Genomic DNA, 21,280 nt, shown 5'->3' with positions numbered 1-21,280 from the left:
AACTACAATGTAATCATATTTTATTGTACAACATTCAACATGTAGCACTGAAAAACCTCCTGTCCTCCATCCAACCTATTTTAGATAGAAATTAAAACTGTCCCATTTCATTTCATTCAACTGTTTAGTACAATGTGGGCAGGTTCTCTAAATACCAATGTGACTAAGTACTAAGTTGAGCATATGTCATAAAAAATTGGCCTCCAGATGCGATTTTTGTCAAAAGGTTTTTACTTTGAAAATCCTGACCGGAAGTCCTTCTCTTTATTTAGTTTGCCTTGACGCTTGCCCAGCATGGTAGCTTTCCGACCTGATGAAAATATCAGTGTGGGTAATGTCCTTGTGTTGTGTCAGAGAGCGGAGGTGTTGAAGCCAGTCCCGGAGCATCAGCGGAGCACAGAGGACAGAGTGTCCGGCCTGGAGTGTCACTTCCTCAGATTTCAGAAACCACAGTTTCCCCCTCTGACTGACTGATCCCCGGCATGTGGAGCCGCTTTCTCCTTGGATGACCTACACGCAACCTCTCTCAGGAGCAGCGGACGTCGGTTCATTAGAGCTGAACACCTGCTGGTTAGGAGGAGAAGCAGGGCACTTATTAATACACAACAAGTCAAAAGCGAGACTCCTGCAGGCTTCAGGCCGACTCTGGAGCACCTGACCCGGGGAAGAAAATACGACGTTCCCAAATTTTGCATTTCCAGCGTGGCTGCGTCAGGAGGAGCGGACTGTGGAGGGGAAGTTGCAGAGTTGACAGCCAATGTTTGCACCTGGTAATTAAAAAAAGACAAACGGCTCTTTAAACACCACAGAAAGTCTTGAGGTTCCAGTTGTTCACATGATGTACACAATCACCAGAGGTCCCAGCAAACTTGTTACACAACGGAGGACAGGTTGGTGAATGTGTCTGTTATCTAAAGCATGATGCAATGTAACATCATATTGATTATTTCACTATGAATGGTAAAGTTTGTGTTTGTGCAGCGGTCGAAATGATTCAGTATTTGCATGCAGGGCGTTTAAAGGTAAATTACAGACTATGAACCCAGATATATAACCCAGGTTTATGTCTTAAAGGTCCCACACAACAAATCGAGAGCAAATTCAGCGACCTGAAGCTCAAGCCGACGTCTTGGCTCTCTGCAAAGTAAGTAGCTGCTCAAGGTGTTGTTTTGATGCATTTATTGTAACATTATTTATGCCTGCTGTTTGAGCAGCGTGGGCCGAAAATACTTCGCACGTGCCCCGTGAGGGCGATCACATAACATCGGTGTGACTTTAGTGACGTTGCTGTATCTGTTATCAAACACAACTTTCTCCGTCCGTCCGTCCGGGGTCCAGGGTGACCTTGTGATAGCCGACGGCTCTTATTCCTGTAACCGTTTGTTAATGGTCCGTTAAGTCAGTTTGTCATCTAGGACCTCACCTGCCCTGCGGCGGCTTCACAAGCAGCAGGTCTCCTGTGCTTCCTTCAGGCGCTGCTCGGAAATACCAGTACTACTCACAAAAGCGCTGAGCCAGCAATTTTTCCTTTGCAAAAAAGCAGCACAGTATATCAGGAAAAACTCAAGAATTATTTCTATGAAAGGTGTGAACACATCATAATCAATAAAGCCCAAAGTTAAACCAAGGCCTCCTTAAAACGGTTTCAACTGTATCATTAAGCATTCGTTTTTGCTCGGTTTACCTGATAAACTGGCACCTGAGTTTACTTTTAGTGCAACTTGAGCTGAATTTGACAGCAGACTCATTTTGGAAACCTTTTTTATAACTTAGACAATACAATTCTTAATTTGATTTTTGGGGTTAGTTGATAATAATAGGGCTTCTTTTAAGACTTTATATCCAAAACATTATTTAACATTTAGCTTCACAGGGGAAAACACTAATGGGTCATTTATATTCCAACCCCAACCCTCAACTGACCAGAATTGTACTGCTAATTTAAGTTAAAGCTGCAACTTTTATTTACTCTGTAACACTGTTGTGATCTTTCTTTTGAAAAACATACTAACATTTTCCTTGTCCTTAGAGTTGTTAAAAAAACATTCTGGGATAAGGTAGGGTAGTAACATACAGTCATTTAACCACAAATTAAGTAAAAACTCATTCACTTGCTTTGTAAATACCATGTTCAAAATTAACCTGTCACTTTCTCTAAAAGCTGAAGACACAACCTGAGGCTGCAGTTATCGCCACACTGTGTTACACAAGCCAACAAAGTAGATAACATGCCTGTCAGTCAACCGTGAAGCTTCAATAAGTTAACAGGCAATGTTTATCCCTCACTGTGAGATTGATCTGTTTTGATGTGATGCAAGATGTCCCGATCCCTGAGCAGACTCCTGTAATTAAACTCTGTCTGATCCCTGCAGCTCTCCGCCCCCAAAGATTGTCTTCAACCGTCTGAACGGGAAGCGCTATCACGGTGCAGCCACACAGAAACCTGCCAGCCCAGCCGAAGGGTTCACCCCTGCACATGAAGAGAACGTCAGATTCGTGTTTGAAGGTGAGAGTGGCAGGATCAATACATGAAGGGATGCTGGTCACGGTGCAAGGTCAGACCTCAGGGGCCATCCTGAAGCTTGTAGAGAATGGAGATGTTTAAGCTTACAGTGTCGGAGGTTGTGAGGATTGAAACTGGGACACAGTGATGGGCAGATAATCTCTCATTACTTCTCACTAGTAGCTGCACTGTAGCAAATTGGTTACATTAGGTTCACAATCTGACTCATTTTCAAAACTAAAAGAAAAAGAGGAGCTTCAGTAACAGCGTGCTTTTCATTTGCATTTACAGCTGAACCAATTGGTTGGTTGATTGATTAGGTGATCATAAGATCAATTATAGGCTACTTTTGGCTGAGCGCCTGGGTCAGTCCTACACATGGGTCTGTATATAAATGACTGACTGAGTAACTGAGTGAGTGAGTGACGGTACTTTCAGAGCCATAGAGAGTAGGCAGCGCTACCCCTCCGGTGTCCTCACCATGTCCGCAGCGCGCATATCCAGCGGTAGTTTCGGGTCTTTGTTTTAAAGGTTTCCTTGGGTTGGTCTTAACAGAAAACGATCTTATTTACGCTAGAAACAGGACCTTAATTATCACACGGCAAAAACAACTGTATGAGTCGAGACAAAGAGACGGAGATGATGTTATTTATTTATTTTGACTAACATATATACTTATGTACGACGGAGTATTGGGGCCACATTAAAGAAAAAATAAAAAAAAGATTTCGAGAATGAATTCATAATTTTACGAGAATAAAGTTGTAATTTTACGTGTTGGAGCCATTTTGAGCATGTGTGTTATGGTTGTCTTAAGTTGTAAATAGTTTGATGCAATATTGTTATAATGATTTACTTTGACCACTAGGGTGTGTATTTGAGTTGGATAATTGGCCACATGACTAGGTCACGTGTTTATAGGTCACGGGTGAATGGAAGTTAGTTGGTATAGGTGGAGGGAACATACAGTTCTTACCATAACACCCAGACATAACCGCAGGATCACAGCATCATTGGATCAATAAACACTCATCATCAACTGGTAATCACCACTCCTGTAATTGCAATAAACGGGAACATCACCCTAATGCAATATCATTCTGGACATTTATCATTTGGCTACGCGTCAAGACCTGTTTTCATACACCTATGCAGGTGACTAGCTGAAGGTTGGAACATTGGTTTAGATGACATTACGAGAATAAAGTCGTAATTTTACAAAAAATATATATATATATCACGGGAGTAATGTTAGGCTATGGTTAGCCTGTATCTTATTTTGAAGGGTAATATCAGAAGAGCAGCCAGTCGCCTGCGCTAAAATGACTAAGATCACCAGTCAATCACAAGGCTGACACACAGAGACAGACGAACTTTCATACTCACATTCACACCTACGGGCAATTTAGAGTCCCCAATGAACCTAACAAGCATGTCTTTGGACTGTGGGAGGAAGCCGGAGTACCCAGATGCACAGAGAGAACATGCAAACTCCACACAGAAAGGCCCACTTCGTCTCAACCGGGTTCGAACCAAACAGTTTTTACTGTTGGTAGGGCAAAATTAGCTTTTTAAACTTCTGACTCTTCTTTTATTTTATAGATAAAATATAAATTGGTATAACAAGAAAATCATTTTCACATTGATTGATATTAAAAATAATCGTAAACTACAGACATACTTTCAATTTTTCAGCAGCAGTATTTCCGATTCCCAGCTGTTTTGTAATACACCAAAAAGAACCCATGCTTTTCAATACAGCCTGCCAGAAACAGTCTGATGTGCTGTGAAAAACAGCAGATGGCTGGTAACAATTCACACTGAGGTACACCAAATGTTCTGTTTGGCAGTGAGTTATTAAACATTACCTGTTATATATTCAGTATTGCTTAAACTGCCTGTTAGGTAATCATTAATTTTCAGTGAGTCCCTAACTTGCAACTTCTCTAAAGTGTTACAGTAACTTAAAAACCACAGAGGTGAGCTGTGCTGCAGATGTTCATACAGAGTTAACATGTTATGTTTAATTCTGCAGCCACGTATTAACTCAGTAAGGTACAAGATGTTGAATGTACAGACACCTTCAACAGCAGCCTCACGGCGTAAACGTAGCGCTGCTCTCCAGAAAGAAGTTAGCAAACTGTCAACACGGGTCTAATAAGAAGAGAGTTTCTTACAGTCAGCAATGATTGCCTTTGAGATTACCCAGCATGCCTTTCTGCTGGCCAATACTTCATGCCCTGGTGGAAATGAAAGACTTGTAGAGCTGAATCTGCACATATCATCTTGGCTTTGTTGCTCTTGGACGGCTGCCAGCCGAGGCGGCTCGCAGGCGTCCTTTTGTGACCACAAAATCCAGTCGGGTGAAGAGTCCTGGCTCACACCGAGAAGAAAAACCTCCAACACAGTCTGTCGAGTTGTGTGAAGATAAAAAACCTGACGGGCCTTGATCCTGCAGAATGTGTTTACTATGACAGAAAGGATAAAATAATAACAAATGCCTTCTCCAAACATGTTAAGATAGCATTTAACCCACCCCTGTGCGCACATACAACTAGATTATAGCATGTGTTTTTTATATTTGACAACCACACACTGCTTTAAGTCCTACAGGTTGTAAGTAGATAATGTGTGGCTGAAAGTTTGTGTTCAAGGCAAGCCAAAACCTTGAGGCTTATCAGCGGGTGAAGCTGGAAAACTTTCACCCAGAGCAGATAAAACGCACCCCACAGTCAGGTCAGGCCCTCAAACGAGCATGCTGTGACGTTTGAGTGTCAGGGAGTAAGGTCGGAAATGTAGAAAAAGAGACAGAACAGTACATTACCAAGTTTTTAAAAAGCCTACATCCAGGTAGATCTCCTTCAACCAAGTTTGCATTTAAGTGTATAATGTTTGTTTTGTTGCAGCGTGGCAGGAGGTGGAGCAGAAGCTGGGGGACGGGGACGTCATGGGGTCAACTGAAAGCAAGGGGCCCATTCAGTACACAGAGAAGACCCCCAGTGCTACGATGAAGAGTAAGTACCTGCATCCCACACACGGGGAGAATATAGGTCAGCTTGTGCAACTCCCATTCATAAATATGCTTAGATTCTTCAAGGAATACAAACATAGTAAAAGTACTCTCGTTAAATCTAATCTCACTACTCAGTTTTATGACATCAAAACAAATAAAACCTTTCCTCGATTGCTACACCATGAACTTTAAACCAGTAATCATACCTTGTTTTATTATACTTTAACACCGCATGAAAGCTGAATGGCCGCTCTCTGTGGGATTATATTCCTGTTGCTGTTTGACTCGGCTTTATGTGCAGCCGGAGGGCAACCGTGTAATAGTTTTAACTTTTAATTTTTAGTTTTAATTTTTAACTTGTCTTTGGTCTACACGAACCTGGCTGTTCCAGATAAACCAGCCCTGACTGCTTATTGTAGCGTGTCTCAGCTTGACTCACTCGCACACACCTGTCTGCTCCGGTTCCTCCTGTGGCTCGCTGCTCTTAAAGGTCAATTCGTGAAGGGATAACAGGGGAGTATTTATACTATTTGAGGATCTGAGGCGCTTGATTGTTATGAGTTACAATATGAGTGTAACGAAACTCCTACAACCGTTTGTATTTCACTTTAAACAAGCCCTTATTACCTGTGATCACATGTTTTTAGCCACAGTAGAGCAGTGGTTCTAGGGATGGGATGCCAAGCTTTTACAAGCTATTGTCAAGACCAAAATCTTAACTCTCATGGATTGCTGCTTAATTTTGTGCAGACATGAATGATACCAAGAAGATGGAGTCTTATGACTTTGGTAATCCCCTGAATCTCCTGTTGTGCCCCCAAGAGGTTTTAACTTGAATTAAAGCTCCTGTGAGGAGTTATGAAGCAGATTGAAATTAATTCTGCTTACTCTATATGACCTGCAAAAGCAAACCAGACCATCAGCGACAAGATTGATTATTTCTTTATAGTAATTTTTTAATGTCTGAAACTGCTAGCGGGGGGTAGGACAATTAAAGTGAGTGATAAATGTGATTTTTTTGTTAAAAACCACCACTTAAGCACGTACAGGACAAAATCAGCAAAGACCTAAGAGGTACGGCTTTGCCCACAGGGGGCGCCAAAATCAACACAAACCAAAAGTTTCTCACAGCGGCTTTAAATATCTCACAAACTGTCCATTAGATTTGGTGCAGATATTCATTTTAGTTACGGATGTTTGTGATGATCAGCTGACTTTATCACCATAGTACCATCACCAGGTCAAATTTAATTCATAAACGTCTGATACTTCAGTTTAAATCCAAGTAACTGCAACACGTATATGGTGAAGACAATGCCTCGCTCTTGACAGCTATATAACTTGAAAACATCCAAACTGCCTTTTTATTGTTTGCTTTTTACAAGATAAGACACAACTTTACTTTATCAACACTTTGTCACCTCTTTCATCATCTGTTTGTTGTTCAAATGTATTTGACCTGGTAGTCACGTGACAAAATAATTAATAAACAAACTGAATCAATCACAAAACGCGTATTATACTTTTATTCTGTCTCTGTGCAGACTTTGTGCCCATCGACCTGGAGGAGTGGTGGGCTCAGCGCTTCCTTGCCAACATTGCCAACCTGTCATGACTGGATGAAGCTTTGAGCTGGGACAGGAAGCACCGCGTTGATGCTCCGTCAGTGAAGGCATCACGTAGGTGGAGAGGAGGCGATCCATCTTCTGGATCTGTGGTGCGAAAGGCCTGTGCGTAATTTGAATCTGATTAGACGTCCTGTGCTTCACGCTGCTGTAGAGAAAAAAAACTGGGTGAACCCTAAAGCGCCCCTGATGCAACGGCAGCGACTGTGAACTGTGACAGCGCCGACGTGACGTTGTGCTGCCACGAAGGACCCGTCTCTCTACGAGAACGACGTGTCTGAAAGAAGCTGTGAGATTTGTCTTGTTCAGGAACCTGCCTCCTTCCTCAAATGTGCTCAGCTGAATGTACGTCATGGCTGATCTTTTAATATAAATCTACTGAAAAGCAAAAAAAGTAAAATGTTTTTCAAAAACATTGTGTACGAGGAATCATTTCTTTGGATTTAATTCCCTTTGTTCTGATCTGCATGAATGCATGACTTGACTAAATGAACCATCACATACATGAGATCACTGAGAGTGTACAATGTTTAACACGTCACGTTGATAGTTCTTCAATCTGAGGAACCAGTTTAGTCCCACAGCAACATTTATCATTTTTTATTTTCACGCTTGAAACTAAATAACTTAAAATACAAAATCTGTCCATGCAGCAACATGCAGAACCTGTGCAGGTGCAACTACAAAGTCTTTAAAACATTATTTCATTTTCTTACAGCCTCCTCTGCCAAAAGTTATTCACAGACATAAGTTGTAAGCACTAAAGTGAAATAGACTTAACAAGTGTTAAAGCATGGCTGTAACCACTCTTTTCCTGCCTGCTCCTCCATCACCCGCTGCCTTTTTCCTCTTGCCCCGCCTGCGGCCGGGTGCTGAGTGTCCCAGCTTTGCCGTGGTGAAGGTGATGCACTGGGAGTCCAAGTAGTCCACCAGCTTGGCGGCACCCAGACGAATCCCTGCTGCCTTGAGTCTCTCCTGAAGCTGAGACAGGACCAGAGGTTGGTACTGGAGGATCTGAGTGTACAGCGCGGAGTCGGACAGGATGAAGGAACGCACAGCTCTGAGTCGGTCCTGAAGGCGGGACACCACCTGGGACGCAGAGATGCCACCATCACTGTCTGAGTCGCCATCAGAGGAGACACACAGCTCTGGGTTGGACCTGCATAAAGAGAGAGTTCATAAACATTACAGCTAAAGGTCTTTATCTAGATTAATCAGCACCAAAGCAACTATCAACAAACAGTGCAGTGACTGATGTGTGCACATATGAACACCTGAGATGATCCACAAACTTAAACACACAATGTACCTTTCAGACTCCTCAGCCGTTGAGGAGGTGTTGGAGCCCTGCGAGGCGGAGAGCGGCTCTGCCTCCTCTCTGCTGTGCTTCAGAGGGGAGGTGTCAGCGGGCACTCTGGGCTCTTTAAACCTCACTGTGCAGGAGGTCGGCCTGTCGCCAGCGGCTACTAAGCTTTTGGGTGGGGGCTTCACCTGAGCCCCGCGGCCCGCAGAAGGTACCTCACCATCAGAGTCGGAGTTCACCAGTTGGTGAGTGTACTGGTGGATCTCCTTCAGTTTGAGGACCATCTGACGCTTGGGTAAAGGCCGAACACCAAACCTGCACAGGGGAAGAAGCAAAAAAGAAGAGAAAACAAGCAGATGGACAGGAGGAAAACAACAAGAGACAACACAGAGGTAATCCTAATGCTCCTAAGATAACAGCCTTCATTAGAAAGAAAATCAAACGTGACCCTTCATCGCCCTTTCTTTATCGTCAGGGTGGGGTGAGGGTGCACCCACTGACCTGTTCAGTTTGTTCTTGAGATCCGGTGTGTCCATGTCAGAGTAGTGCGGCATGGGAGTGATGGGCACCAAGGTGCGACGCCTTTTTTTGTGAGAAGATGCTGATGAGACACAAACAGGAAGACCCTAAGACAACTGTCTAAATCATGCACCAGAAATGAATAAATTAAACCGAAGTTAGTGAAATAAATCCTAACCAACCGATCGGTGTTTTGTTTGACCCTAGCATTTAATAATTTGAGTTGGCACTAAACGTTGGATAATTGATTAGTTGGTTGAGTGAACATTTAATCGACCCCTGTTTGAAAAACTATATATATTATTATAAAGCCAAGAATCAATACTTGATTATTACATGGCTGTTAAATACTTGATTCTGATTGGGTAATTACGGCATTCCGAGGTCTGTTATTTCTAGATAGAAGACCGTTGCTATGAAGAACGGACCGTTGCTAGGGATTCGTCTCTAATCACACAATCTGGAGGACTAACTGTTATCATATCAATCCACCAAAAGTAGTCCTGCCAATTTGACGACGGTCAGTTTACAGAGGGAAAAAAAGAAAAGAGACAAAACAGCGGAGAGAAAGCAAAGAGGTTAAATAATGCAAGAACTGACTGCTACGACAGATCAACAAAACTGAAGACGGCACATGAAGTAAACATTAAACAAAACAGTAAGGGATACAGCGGTGTTTAAAGACGGTGAATAGAAAAGAAAATGTCAATCATGTGATGTGCTGATTCCTGCAGCCCTGTTCAACTTCACCGTCAGAGGAAATGTTTCCATTTAATGTGAGTAAAAACAGCTAGCTTAGCTCATTTTAATGTAAGTTATAACAGCTAGCTTAGCTCATTTTAATGTGAGTAATAACAGCTAGCTTAGCTCATTTTAATGTAAGTTATAACAGCTAGCTTAGCTCATTTTAATGTGAGTAATAACAGCTAGCTTAGCTCATTTTAGTGTGAGTAATAACAGCTAGCTTAGTTCATTTTAATGTGAGTAATAACAGATAGCTTAGCTCATTTTAATGTGAGTAATAACAGATAGCTTAGCTCATTTTAGTGTGAGTAATAACAGATAGCTTAGCTCATTTTAGTGTGAGTAATAACAGATAGCTTAGTTCATTTTAATGTGAGTAATAACAGATAGCTTAGCTCATTTTAGTGTGAGTAATAACAGATAGCTTAGCTCATTTTAATGTGAGTAAAAACAGCTAGCCTAGCTCATTTTAAGAAGGCTACAGAGTTAGCCTTTGCTATGGACGCAGCTCTCTCTGTGAGGGTAATGGACTATTTTTAAATGGAAAACGAACAGGGAATAATTTTTAAATTAATAAAATCATTTCCAAATCAATATTTTGTGTTAAATTATTGATTTCGTAAGTACGTTTGTAATTAGGTAGCACTACTTCCCATTTGGGTCCTGCTAAGACTGTTGTGGTTCCGTTCCGCTGTAACGACCTGCTTACTATATATTATCACTTACATATTTGCTATTAATATTGTTCTTATATGACAGTAAATTGATTTTTTTTAAAGTTATTTGTATTACTGGATAAACAATACATCAGAAGATATTAATGTTTTGGGAAGTTTTCTGGCCCTGAATTGACAATTGAATGATTAATCATCAATCTTCAATTGTTATAGTCTAATTTGTTCTAGATAGATAGATAGATAGATAGATGTACTTTATTGATCCCAAACTGAGAAATTGTGGAAAGACCTAAGTTGCAGCCCTAAATTAGCGAAATATCAGTTGATTTTGAGGGATCTTAAAGACAAGATCAAAAAAATTGGCCCAAGAAAAATCAGTAATAAAAACGTTTTTCAGCATTTCCTGACATTTAGGGTAAATTTTCTTTACATATCAATTTGAAGTTGCCGTAATTGTGACTTGAACAGGTGATATATTTGGCTGATTTTGTCTCTCCTTTTTTTTGCTATGGATGCCTAGTTTTCTACTTCCTTGATGCGAGTGACTCAGTCAAAAGAATAACTCAAGACTGACTGACTTTACACTTAAACATCACAAGTAGATTAGATTTGCAGAAGTGTGTATATTAATGGAGAAAATGTGACTCTTTTAAAACAGCTACTATCTTACTCTTTAACACTTTCAGACATAAATTATTTCTGTTTTCTGAGATATCATTTTGACATTAATAAGCTTGTATGTCAGTATATGTTGGACATAATCATATCTCTGGATTGGATGTAGTTTTACAAAACTTCAGATCGTTCATTCTCGTAAATTATAGAAAAAACCAAAAACCTTGTTGACATATTGCAGGGAGAACAGGATTACTTACCTGGTGTTTTGAGCTGGGCAGAAGGGTTCACCCTCCGAGAGAGAGGAAGAGCCTCCTCCTCTTCCTCCTCCCAGCTGTCCCATATTTTGGAGTCCAGGAGGCTGTTCTCAGGTGGTTGTGAGCTGTGGGCTTTGGTTGGAGAAGAGTTACTCACACTGTGAGAACTCTTTGAGTGCTGAACTCTGAGACCAGCTGGTGAAGTTTGACAGTCAGTAGATGAAGAGGACCTGGCTGTTTCTCGTGGTCCCATGCTCTGCTCCTGCAGGCTGGACCCTCTGCTGTCCTCCAGCCTCAGACTGAAGCAGCCCGGGTTGACCTCTGCGCAGGCATCGAGGCCCCACGAGTCGTTGAAGGCTATGGGGGGCTCGTCCATGGCCGTGAAGCTCTGCTGGAAACTGGATTCAGAAGCTTCTGCTTTTGCCTCTTCCTGCTCTCCTTTATCCATAGTGTCTTTATTATGGCACTCTATCTCTCCATCTCCCTCCTCATGTCTCATTCCAGGCCCTGTGCTGTTGTGACTGCTGGACTCAACAGAATGTCGAGAGGATTTGCTGTGCCTCTGTGAAATTTGACAACCTCTACGGGAGGAAGACGAGGGTGGGTCTAAAGGGTCGGAAAGGGGGGACAGATGAAAGCTCCCTAGCTCTGTCTTCTCTGGGCTTTCAGAGGGCGCTCTCTCACTTCTTTGACTTGTCAAACTCTGTTTATCGAGGTTGCTATGGAGAGGGGAGGCGGCAAGAAGAGCAGCGGGCAGTTGGAGCTCTGTATTCAGCGGAGTGCTGCTGTAAGGCCGGGGCTGCAGGTGGAGGTGGAGGTGGAGGGGTGTGTCCTGCTTTGAGGAAGTCGAGATTACGGGGTGTGAGACCTTACGTTGGCTGAGGGGAACGGCAAACTCTTCTCTATCCTTAATCACATCACAACTGCTGATTCTTTTTGAAAAAAGGTCGAGATTAAAGCTGGAGTCACTGAGATCCATCTCCTCCAGTTTTACCCTGGGATCGCTGCCCTCTGTTGGGCCATCGTGTGCAGAAACTCTGGTTAAACTGTTGGAGGTCTGGAGTCTGTTATTAGACGGTAAAGCAGGAGAAGAGAAAACAGAGGATGAGGAGGTGTCATGTTTAGGAAACAGCTGCGTCCTGCACATGCTGCTTCTGGTCTGAGTGGAGCTGCTGGTGCTTTGTCTGTGCTGGACCGGTGTGGACGGGATCAACCAGGACACTTCTGGAGAGCAGTCCACTGGACCACTGGATCGATCATCAGGACTAAACTGTAAACTACTGAACTTTTTATTCTCCAGGGTGGGTTCATTAGCCTTCAGGATCGGCTGGGGTTTGATCTGGGTGTGGGAGCTCTGCGGGTTCTGGACTAATAGGGGTAAAGGACTGCGGCAACCAAGAACTTCCTCCATCTCCTCGCTGGAATCAGACAAAACTATGAGCTCAGGTTCCTTCTTTTTCTGGCGCAAATGAGGTGAATGAGGGACACAGATTTCTTGCATTAAAGGAGGAACTTCTTTAGGCACGCCCAATTCAACAGCATCTGTTCCCCTGTCACCCCCTAGCCCGGGGGACCGGTCCGGGACAGGCAGTTTGGATGAACTGGTTGGAGGGCTGAGGGAAAGTTCGTCAACTAAGCTCACTGAAGACTGAAGCAACGTTCTCCCGGAACGTTCGGACGAAGGTTTATGAGGGGACTGGTGCTGTTTGGATTGAGGGCTGGATGTCTTAGTGGGACCGGAAGTAGGGGTATCTCCTTCCTCGTAAACTCCCCAGGAGTCTGAGAAGAGGCGGCTGTAGCAGCGATCCAGGCTGTGGTCCGGCTTCAGGTGAGAGTTCTTGTGTAGGTTCTTGATGACGTCTGTTGAGCTTCGTCTGGGTTCTGTCAATTTCGTGAACACCTCTTCTCCATCTTCCTCCTCATCGACCTTCTCCTCCGCTTCCTCCACGCTGTCTGTCTCATCCTCCCGCTTCCTCTGTGTGGCGGCAAACTCGTAGATCTCCTCCAGCTCTTCCTCGTTCACTTTCTCCTCACTGATTTCTACATCACCCACTGTGAGGTCATCGCCTTGACAGTCTTCTTCCACTCGTCCCTTTTCATCCCCTCCTCCGTCTGTGTCCGTACCCTCGTCTTCTTCATCCTCTTCGTTCCACATGGAGCGGAGCAGCTCCACGAGGGCCTGGTCTGTTTGGTTGTTGATGTTCTCCTCCTGGTACATGTAGTCTTCCTCATCTCCCCGAGTCATTGCATCCTGTCGGTGGAGCTCGCAAAGCTGCTGCAGCTCCTGCAAGTCAAACCTCAACAAACAATAAAACAGAAGAGAGATGAGTTTCTTGAAAAAATAAATACACTGCTCATCAGAACCACAACAGGTCATCAACTTAGCTCTGCTGGAGGTGGACATAAGTTCTTAGAGAGTCAGACAGCATCCATGACTCACCACAGTGGTATTATAAGCTAAATGTACCTGTTCGTATGCTGCATACTAACCTGGATGCGAGCTCCAGCACATGAGGTCGCAGGGATGCAGGGATGGAGCAGTGCGCTGTGTAAAGGTACCGCAGCAAAGCAAACACTGCCTGTCCTGGGACGTCGCTTATCAACACCCTCTGGGCTGCAGGCACGCCCTCCTCCTGCACCCCGAAACCACTTTCATGTACCTGTGAGAGGAGAGGAGGATAGGAATAAGGAAATTACAATTAAGAGAGTAAAAGAACTGAGGTTGTTTCTCATCAAAGATGTTTAAAGAGGGCGTATCATGCTGTTTCACATTTTAAGACATATATAATGTTACAATGCTGGATGTGGGTGAAGTTTCAAATCGGTAGGTAAAAGTATGTTGGAGTAATCCCCAGGCTTGTCAGCTCAGTCTGCAGGCTGCTGTGAACGCCAGGTTTCATACAGTCTTCTCTACACGCTGCACTTTGTGACGTCACAAAGTGCAGCCTCAGCAGGCTTCAGAGAGCTGACCAATCAGAAGAAAGCGGGCTTGTAGGGGCGGGGTTTCTTAAAGGGACAGAGCTGACTGAGTCGCTTCAGACAGAGGCTGTAAGAGGGCCTGCACAGTGTGAGAAAAATTAGGAGTTTTTTTAACTGTTAATTATGCTAAGCTACTCCACAGGTGTTACAGAGTGAAATATGAAGCTTGAAATCTGCATAATACCCCCCCCCCCTTTAAATCAAGCTAATTCTGGTATTTTTAAACCCTTTTTAAATTTGTATATACTTTGGGATCTAAATGAAAAAACGTTTGAACTGCTTCAGTAGATTGCCTCAGTGAGAAGCCACATGGAGCAGTAAGTAGACGAATAACTTCTGTGCTTTCCAAGGTACACTTACACTTTTTGTAAGTGGAGTCTTGTCTCTATGTTTGAAGAGAGCAAATTAACTGTCGTTTCCTGTTTCAAAAAGAGCGTCTTACCTTGGCAAAAAAGATTGATCTCTGTAGGGATCATTCTTGTAATGTTTTTAAACACTGAACAACAATCTGAGCATATCAGTTGCAAAAACAAGCACTTTAAGTGGATGTACTTACATCAGGAGCATTTGTCCAAAGGGAAAACATTGCAGCCTGTTTTACTGATGCTTTCTGTCTTTAGTCAAATAGACCTCAAAATATGCAAGAATAGGGCTTAGGTATAAATATATCAGAATTACTCACTTACTTACATACAGGTTATTATATTAGCAGGGCTGTCTTTCACAACACACATAAATAAAATGTACCATTTCTGCCAGCAGGGGGCAGCGAGCGTACACCATGAAGGAGTGAGCAAAGTAGACATCTCCACTGTCCACCTGTAGCTGCACATCACTGAGCTGAGGGTTGTTCACCATGCTGCTCAGGTCTGACGCCAGTCTGGACAGCACCACCTACAGAGGAAACACCAGCAGAAAGCACCGGGGTCAAAGCACCGCAGGAAGAATACATAATGGCACACAGCGGGGAACAGCAGACAAGACATACTGTGTTTATCATAGAAGTTGGGGAAAATGTGCTTTGCAGAATAAAACATGGTGATGGGTGTTCTTACTGATCGCTCGTGATCTGCTCCTGGCTGATCAGTCGTCCTCCTCGCTCTGTTGTTTGTGCCCTCTGAGTGTGTGTGTGTTGCCTCTGGTAGGAAACCACTCACACAGAGGTCAGCCTGCTCCTCTGACTCCTCCAGGACGAAGCCGCTCAGACGAAGGCTTGTGGTCTGAACAGCTCTCTTGTCTGTGGAAACAAAGACAACCATGACATGAACTGATGAATAATTAAGTTCCTCCCATGGGTTACACTACTGGAGCATTATAAAAAATAGAAGTAAAATATAAACAGTATTCAGTTGTCTTACTTACAAAACTTTTTTACAATCACAAATCAACACTCTCCTTATGTGGGTATGTCTCTACTGGCATACAAATATTTAACAAGACAGTTTTTTTTTACTTGTGTGTGTGTTTGTGAGTGTGGCTTCACTTTTGTGTTTGCTACCTTTGAAAGGTCCTGAAGCAGTGTAACCACACTGGGTCAGGGTCATGCCGTCTTCAGCCAGCTCCATCAGGTCTCGGAGTGCCTGGCTGCCCACTGGGAGCTGCCCCGTCCCCGGGGTGGAGGGAGCCGGGGAGGAGGAGGCCGTCTGAGAGGAGGATGGCAGGATGGAGGCCCTGCTCCCTGCGAGGGGAGTTCCTTCAGTCGCAGGTCGGACAGAAGACTTGTTGATGGTGCTGGAAGAGGCTTTATCAGTCTGCAAGAGGAGAAGAGCAGTAACGTATAAATGGAAATTGTGTAAAATAACTGCTTATATATATTATAACTTAGAATTATAATATATAACACATAATAATACATAATATCTGTTAATTTCTATATGAAAAGCCAGAACCACCGAACAGTGTGTGGTTTCTCCATCTCACCAGGAATAGATTAAAAAAAGGACAGAAGCTTGACACTTTTGATTGCGCGTTCACTTTAGATGAAACAGAAACAGTACAAATATGTATGCAAACATGTCTCTGGTCTCTCTCACCGCTGCCGATTCCCAGGGCGTGATGAACTCTCCCAGCTCTGGGGTGTAGAAATCAGAAACACAGGTGGAGCCCCCGTCCAGCAGTGCGCTCTTCCGCCAGAGGGGGGCAGCACCGCTACAGCCGGGCAGAGTGCTTGGGCAGCGGATCGGGGTGGGTGGAGAGGGGGGTCGACTGCGCAGGAGGAGAGCAGAAACTCGTTCCTGCAGCCTCGTCAGAGCCGTGTTAGCATCCTGAACGAGGAGGAGCAGAGGAGGGCGAGGGGCAGCACCCTTTTTCCTCTTCCGACGCCCCTTACCTGCAGCCGGACAAGGAGAAAAGAGAGGGGGTCGGATGATCCAGTATATATTGTATTCATTTATCTAGGTAATACACTGAAAATAAAACCATTGTGACCTATAAGCAAATATTTCAACAGTTTTTCAACAGCAACACATACAGAAAAACAATACTCAGACTAAATATATATGTTCCAGGACAATACGGATAAAATGAAAACTGCCTCAAGGAACAACAGAGTTTCCCACATTAAGACAAGAAAGCTTATTAACACACTGAATGAAAACACAAAACTCTCAACCATCAACAGCCTACTTTTATTTTAATCCGGATGTTTAAAGATCATGTTGTAGTTTTCTTTTGAACAGAACAACTTTTAGGTCCCTGAATGTTTGGCAGAACAGAGCTCTGGTGCTTATTCCTGAACCTCTTCAGTAAAGCAGTTATTGACTAAGATGCATGAACTTTGCCCACAAGCTTAAGTGATTTTTTCTTCCTTGAAAACCCTGTTTTGTGTGTTTCCTGAACCTGATGTGGTTCAGCAAAAACTTCTAGATCTTACAGACAAAGCACAAACACACACAAAGCTTACAGTCTGGATGGATGATTGTGTAAAATATGTGTGCATGTTTTAAAGCACACATGTACTGCAGCAGTGTCAAGCAGTTTGTGTCCGTGGTAGAAAAACAGCACTGCTCTGTGCACATTTTCTACACCATTGTCCTTATTTCGACCATTAACAAAAGTCAAGTTGTCAAGATCACACTAGCTATGATCAGAAACAAAGTGGTAAAGAAAGAAATGCAATAACATACAAGTGTTTGTGCTACGCTTTGAGAAGTAACATGGACAACAATAACCCAATGACTCTACATATAGATGGACGACACGCATGCATCTGCCCTCATTGTAAGAAATTGAAGCCAAGACAGCCCTCGTGATAGGCGCTGTCATCTTGCGATGGTGAGGTCATTTGGAGCCAGAGCTGCTCAGTACAGATCTGCGGGTGGAGCTGCTGTAGCCACTTCTGCTGACCAAAACACACACTGAACTGAGCGCCGGCATATTTAACGGTAGAACAGCTTCTTTGTGTTGGTCTGAAGAAGACGTTCACAGATATGTAAACTTCAATGACTGTAGTGATTGTTTTAGTTACGTCTTCTCTCGCCATTCCTCCTCCACTCTGCTAATCCAGAACAGATCGGCTGCAGGAGCCGTATTTGTCAACAGAGCTGTCAATCATCCTTTTTACAGCATCAAATAACAAATTAAAACTCAACTTGCAAATGCCTTACACTTGGATGTAAATCAGCATGATAAGAACTAACTATAATGACAGAAACCCTGTTGAGAAACATTTATTTGACGTGTATTTTGATTTTATACTTTGACTCATGTCCCATCTGTTAACATGGAGGAGGCGGGCTTTATGAGCTATACTGCAGCCAGTCAGCAGGGGGCGCTCGAAATGTTTTGGCTTCACTTTTAGGGAGCTGCCATGTCGTCCATCTTGCTATACAGTCTATGAAACAACCACAGATGATTGAGTGATGTAACTGTACCTGTGTCTGGCCTCCACCTAAGCCCTGCAGTCATGGATGTGTGTGAGGCAGCAGTCTCTGTTTGTAACTCTCTCTCTGACTCCATCTCCCTGTGCTGCCCCTTCTCCTGTTCCAGCAGGGAGGAGGACAGAGCCAGGGCAACCATGGTGTCTTCGTCCAGGGGTTCAGTCTTCTTTCTGGGCTTCTTCTTTGCTGGGAGACCTGGTTTGGACGGGCCTTTTCTTTTGGTGCCTCCATTCTGTGTGCTGGAGAGAAAAAACAAAGGACACAAAGGCTAGAATACGGTTTGTCTTAGCTCTGCTGTTAGGTGGCGGGAAATCATGGTCATTTAAATTCAACATTGTCTCCATGTTGATCAGTCAATGTGAAACAATGCAACTTTCAGAGCGGGCTATCAGAGGAGCTGCACTTTAACAACAATATTTATCATAAACAGCCAAATTATTAATATCTCAAAGATGCTTGTGGAGAGGGTGCACCAACTGTTGGGACTGACAGTAAGCTCAGAGGTGTGTCATGGTCCTTTCTTGTGGTTATATGGTGGCGGACTCACAGTGTGTTGTCAGTGGGGACATTCTGGGCCTCCTCAGCTTGTCTCTGCACGGCCTGCAGCAGCACAGCTGGAGTGACGCCCATGTCTGAGGAGCAGCGCTTCAAGTGGGCCGAGCGACTCTTCTGGGACTTGAACTTCTTGCCACAGATGGGACAGTCAGGGACACCAGGAGGAGGAGGAGGAGGAGGAGGAGGGGCAGGGGCACTCTGTTCACTCTCATCTAAGCACCTGTAAAGTAGGATCATTATCACATTCAAAACTCGAGTTCAGGATGTGTGAGTTATTTCTACTGTCGCAGATCATTTTGGATAAGAGCAACAGTAAAATGCCAAAAATACAAACATAAATATCAAGACCTGTTGAGGTGCTGCGTGCGCCCATCAGGGGTCATGTGTGACAGGTCTCTGTGGCAGATCTGACAGAAGAAGAGGCCTCCATCCTCCAGGTCCACAGTCTGAGTTTCTGCTGCCTCCCTGTCCAGCTCCTGCTGCAGACGCAGGGCCAGAGCCTCGTCACTGTTGTCAAGCTCTGGTTGGAGACCTGAGCTTAAGGATTCTGGGGCATCTGGGTAAAGAGAGACGGTGGCATGTAAAGATACAGGTAAAGGGTGTGCTTAAGTTACATTTGTACTAGACATTTGAAATACATATTATGATGTATAATAAACTGTTATATATTGTGATTTTAATGTATTTAAATCATGATGGCTCCATTTGTGCCTTGTCTCAGACCTTCAGTGCAGTCAGAATTACAACACAGTTTTATCTTAATGAATTTAACATTAGATTTTTTCCCCTGCTTGGCTACTTTATCCATCTTACTTTCTAAAGCTAACTAACTAAAAGCAATTTTGAGATATACAGTGTAAAATGTTTAGATCAATGCAAACACAGCTATTGCTACTGTGTGACATCATGGAGAAAACAAACAAATATCCCCACAATCCCCACGTTTGTATAAAACCAGGACAATTGTTTCATGCCCTTTTTACAGCATATGATCATGGCTGACTAAGAACAATTTAATACAGGCCAAACACGAGTAAACATTACCCACACAGAGGCGTAGCCAAAGAAAACGGCTTGTAAAAGCTCAGTAATAGATAATGAATAAGGAAAGAAATCTGTGCCAGGAGCATCAGGGGAGCTCACCTTGTCTTGTCACCTGTGTTGGAGGCGGTGCAGGATCACAGTCGTTCTCTTGCTTTGTTGGCTGGCTCTTGTGCACCATCCTCTGTGGATTAGCTCTCTTGAACTTTTGCATCCTGAGGAGAACTTTGTCTTTTGCCCTCAGATCTTTCTGATCTCCTGCCGCTGCAGGCACAACTGATGCCCCAGCATCTCCTGAATCGTGTTCTCCACAGACCACATGCTGCTCTGCCTCTGCACCATTACACACAGGCTGGATCCCTCCACCCTTAGACCCAGAGTCTCCTTCTCTTCTGTTATTTCTCCTGCACTTGTCTCCATCGCTTGGCTGACTGTAGGACTGGTGTTCAGCTTTTCTTGTCGGTCTGGGTTCACCTGGTTTCTTGCGGACTCGTTTAAGCAGCTTGGAGCAGAGATCTACAAAATCCTGGTCCGAGTCATCCATGATGGGGTACTTTTTCACACATTAAAAGGTCATGCCAGCAGGTCCCCGGGTCTAACTGTCAGCCTGCTAAGAGAGCTAGTTTAGCTTGTTTTCAGGAAACTACGAGGGTCCCCTGTGAAAGAGGAAGTTACATTTGCTCAAAGTACTACATAATAGCTACATTTAAGACTAAGGCTTGCCCTGTAACTACACTATTAAAACAAAATAACCACGTATTCTTTCAACGTACGTTCAAATCTCTAAATCAATATTCTTTCCAGGACAACATCTCTACAAATAATGTTTTTATAATGAAAATATAATGTATACAGAAAGCAGTTAGCCAGCTAGCTTGTAATGCTAGCACCAAATCCTCACCCAGGTTAGATCAATTTGCTCTTCAGCTTTCCGCTTCATCTTTGTCCATTCAGCAGCATGTCGCATGTAAATGTCTCGTTTATGTTATACTGCATATATAGCTTTATTTGTCAATATTATAGGGGATAAAAGGACAAGGAGCTAACTAGCAGTGTTTGTTTTCATTTTAAAAGTGCTCACACTCAACCGCTTCACTTTGAGCTTCCGGTCATGTGACGGTGAGCAACCGGAAGTGTGCCGAGCATTTCACGTAACGCGCGGGTATTTTATGAGAAAAAGAGTTGTGCAAAAGTAGTGTAAACTGTGCTTCTTAACCATGTGGTTTATTTATTTTTTTTAACAATAATTTTAAGCAACATCATGTCCATCATGTATCCATATAAAAAGAAAACAGCATACATTAGCACAAACACAGATACTGTATATATGTTGACACTGATTAACATAAATTCAACACCTTGATGTTGTTCCTGTTGCTTCCCATTAGATGCCCACAAGTGGAAGCGTTTAGCTGTAATACAAAAAATACAATTACTCAATTAGAGAAGATTAAAGGTAAATTTAAAAAAGGAAATTATATGACATAACAGGATAAGCAGTATAGATGGATCTAAAATGGCCTGCATGTGTAAATGTGAGCGTGAAAGGTTGTCCATCTATTAATGTCAGC

General features: G+C 43.4%; 2 protein-coding genes across 2 annotated transcripts; one reads left to right on the top strand and one right to left on the bottom strand.

The window, feature by feature from the left end:
- The first annotated feature begins 302 nt into the window (after positions 1-302).
- On the top strand, positions 303-7,556 carry mcrip2 (MAPK regulated corepressor interacting protein 2). The gene is made up of 5 exons (XM_069666173.1): positions 303-890; positions 1,075-1,144; positions 2,373-2,506; positions 5,410-5,517; positions 7,061-7,556. The coding sequence occupies exons 1-5, from the start codon at positions 836-838 to the stop codon at positions 7,129-7,131; spliced, it is 438 nt and encodes a 145-aa protein (XP_069522274.1). The 5' UTR covers positions 303-835; the 3' UTR covers positions 7,132-7,556.
- A 172-nt stretch (positions 7,557-7,728) lies between these two features.
- slx4 (SLX4 structure-specific endonuclease subunit homolog (S. cerevisiae)) lies at positions 7,729-20,253 on the bottom strand. Its single transcript, XM_069666282.1, has 14 exons — positions 19,845-20,253; positions 19,017-19,221; positions 18,661-18,888; positions 18,108-18,352; positions 16,269-16,564; positions 15,734-15,986; positions 15,283-15,472; positions 14,983-15,130; positions 13,747-13,916; positions 11,260-13,553; positions 10,409-10,411; positions 8,946-9,045; positions 8,451-8,759; positions 7,729-8,300 (listed from the first exon to the last, which is right to left on the bottom strand). Exons 1-14 carry the CDS (start codon positions 20,251-20,253, stop codon positions 7,928-7,930), a joined length of 5,223 nt encoding a protein of 1,740 aa, XP_069522383.1. The 3' UTR covers positions 7,729-7,927.
- Between the last annotated feature and the right edge of the window lie 1,027 nt (positions 20,254-21,280).

This window comes from Semicossyphus pulcher, unplaced genomic scaffold, assembly GCF_022749685.1.
Source record: "Semicossyphus pulcher isolate SPU_LCO1_2020_fin unplaced genomic scaffold, fSemPul1.0.p SCAF_17, whole genome shotgun sequence".
In the NCBI taxonomy this organism is placed as follows: Eukaryota; Metazoa; Chordata; class Actinopteri; order Labriformes; family Labridae; genus Semicossyphus; species Semicossyphus pulcher.
This window is presented reverse-complemented; position numbering and strand designations above follow the sequence as displayed.

Excerpts from the sequence above, each read along its gene's own strand:
- slx4 (XM_069666282.1), bottom strand. The coding sequence starts at position 20,253 with ATGGATGACTCGGACCAGGATTTTGTAGATCTCTGCTCCAAGCTGCTT. Across the intron at positions 13,917-14,982 it reads GCCCCCTGCTGGCAGAAATG|GTACATGAAAGTGGTTTCGG; the intron begins GTACATTTTATT and ends CTCCTCTCACAG. Across the intron at positions 13,554-13,746 it reads GTGCTGGAGCTCGCATCCAG|GTTTGACTTGCAGGAGCTGC; the intron begins GTTAGTATGCAG and ends TTGTTTGTTGAG.
- mcrip2 (XM_069666173.1), top strand. The coding sequence starts at position 836 with ATGATGTACACAATCACCAGAGGTCCCAGCAAACTTGTTACACAACGG. Across the intron at positions 891-1,074 it reads TGTTACACAACGGAGGACAG|GTCCCACACAACAAATCGAG; the intron begins GTTGGTGAATGT and ends TATGTCTTAAAG. Across the intron at positions 5,518-7,060 it reads CCCCAGTGCTACGATGAAGA|ACTTTGTGCCCATCGACCTG; the intron begins GTAAGTACCTGC and ends GTCTCTGTGCAG.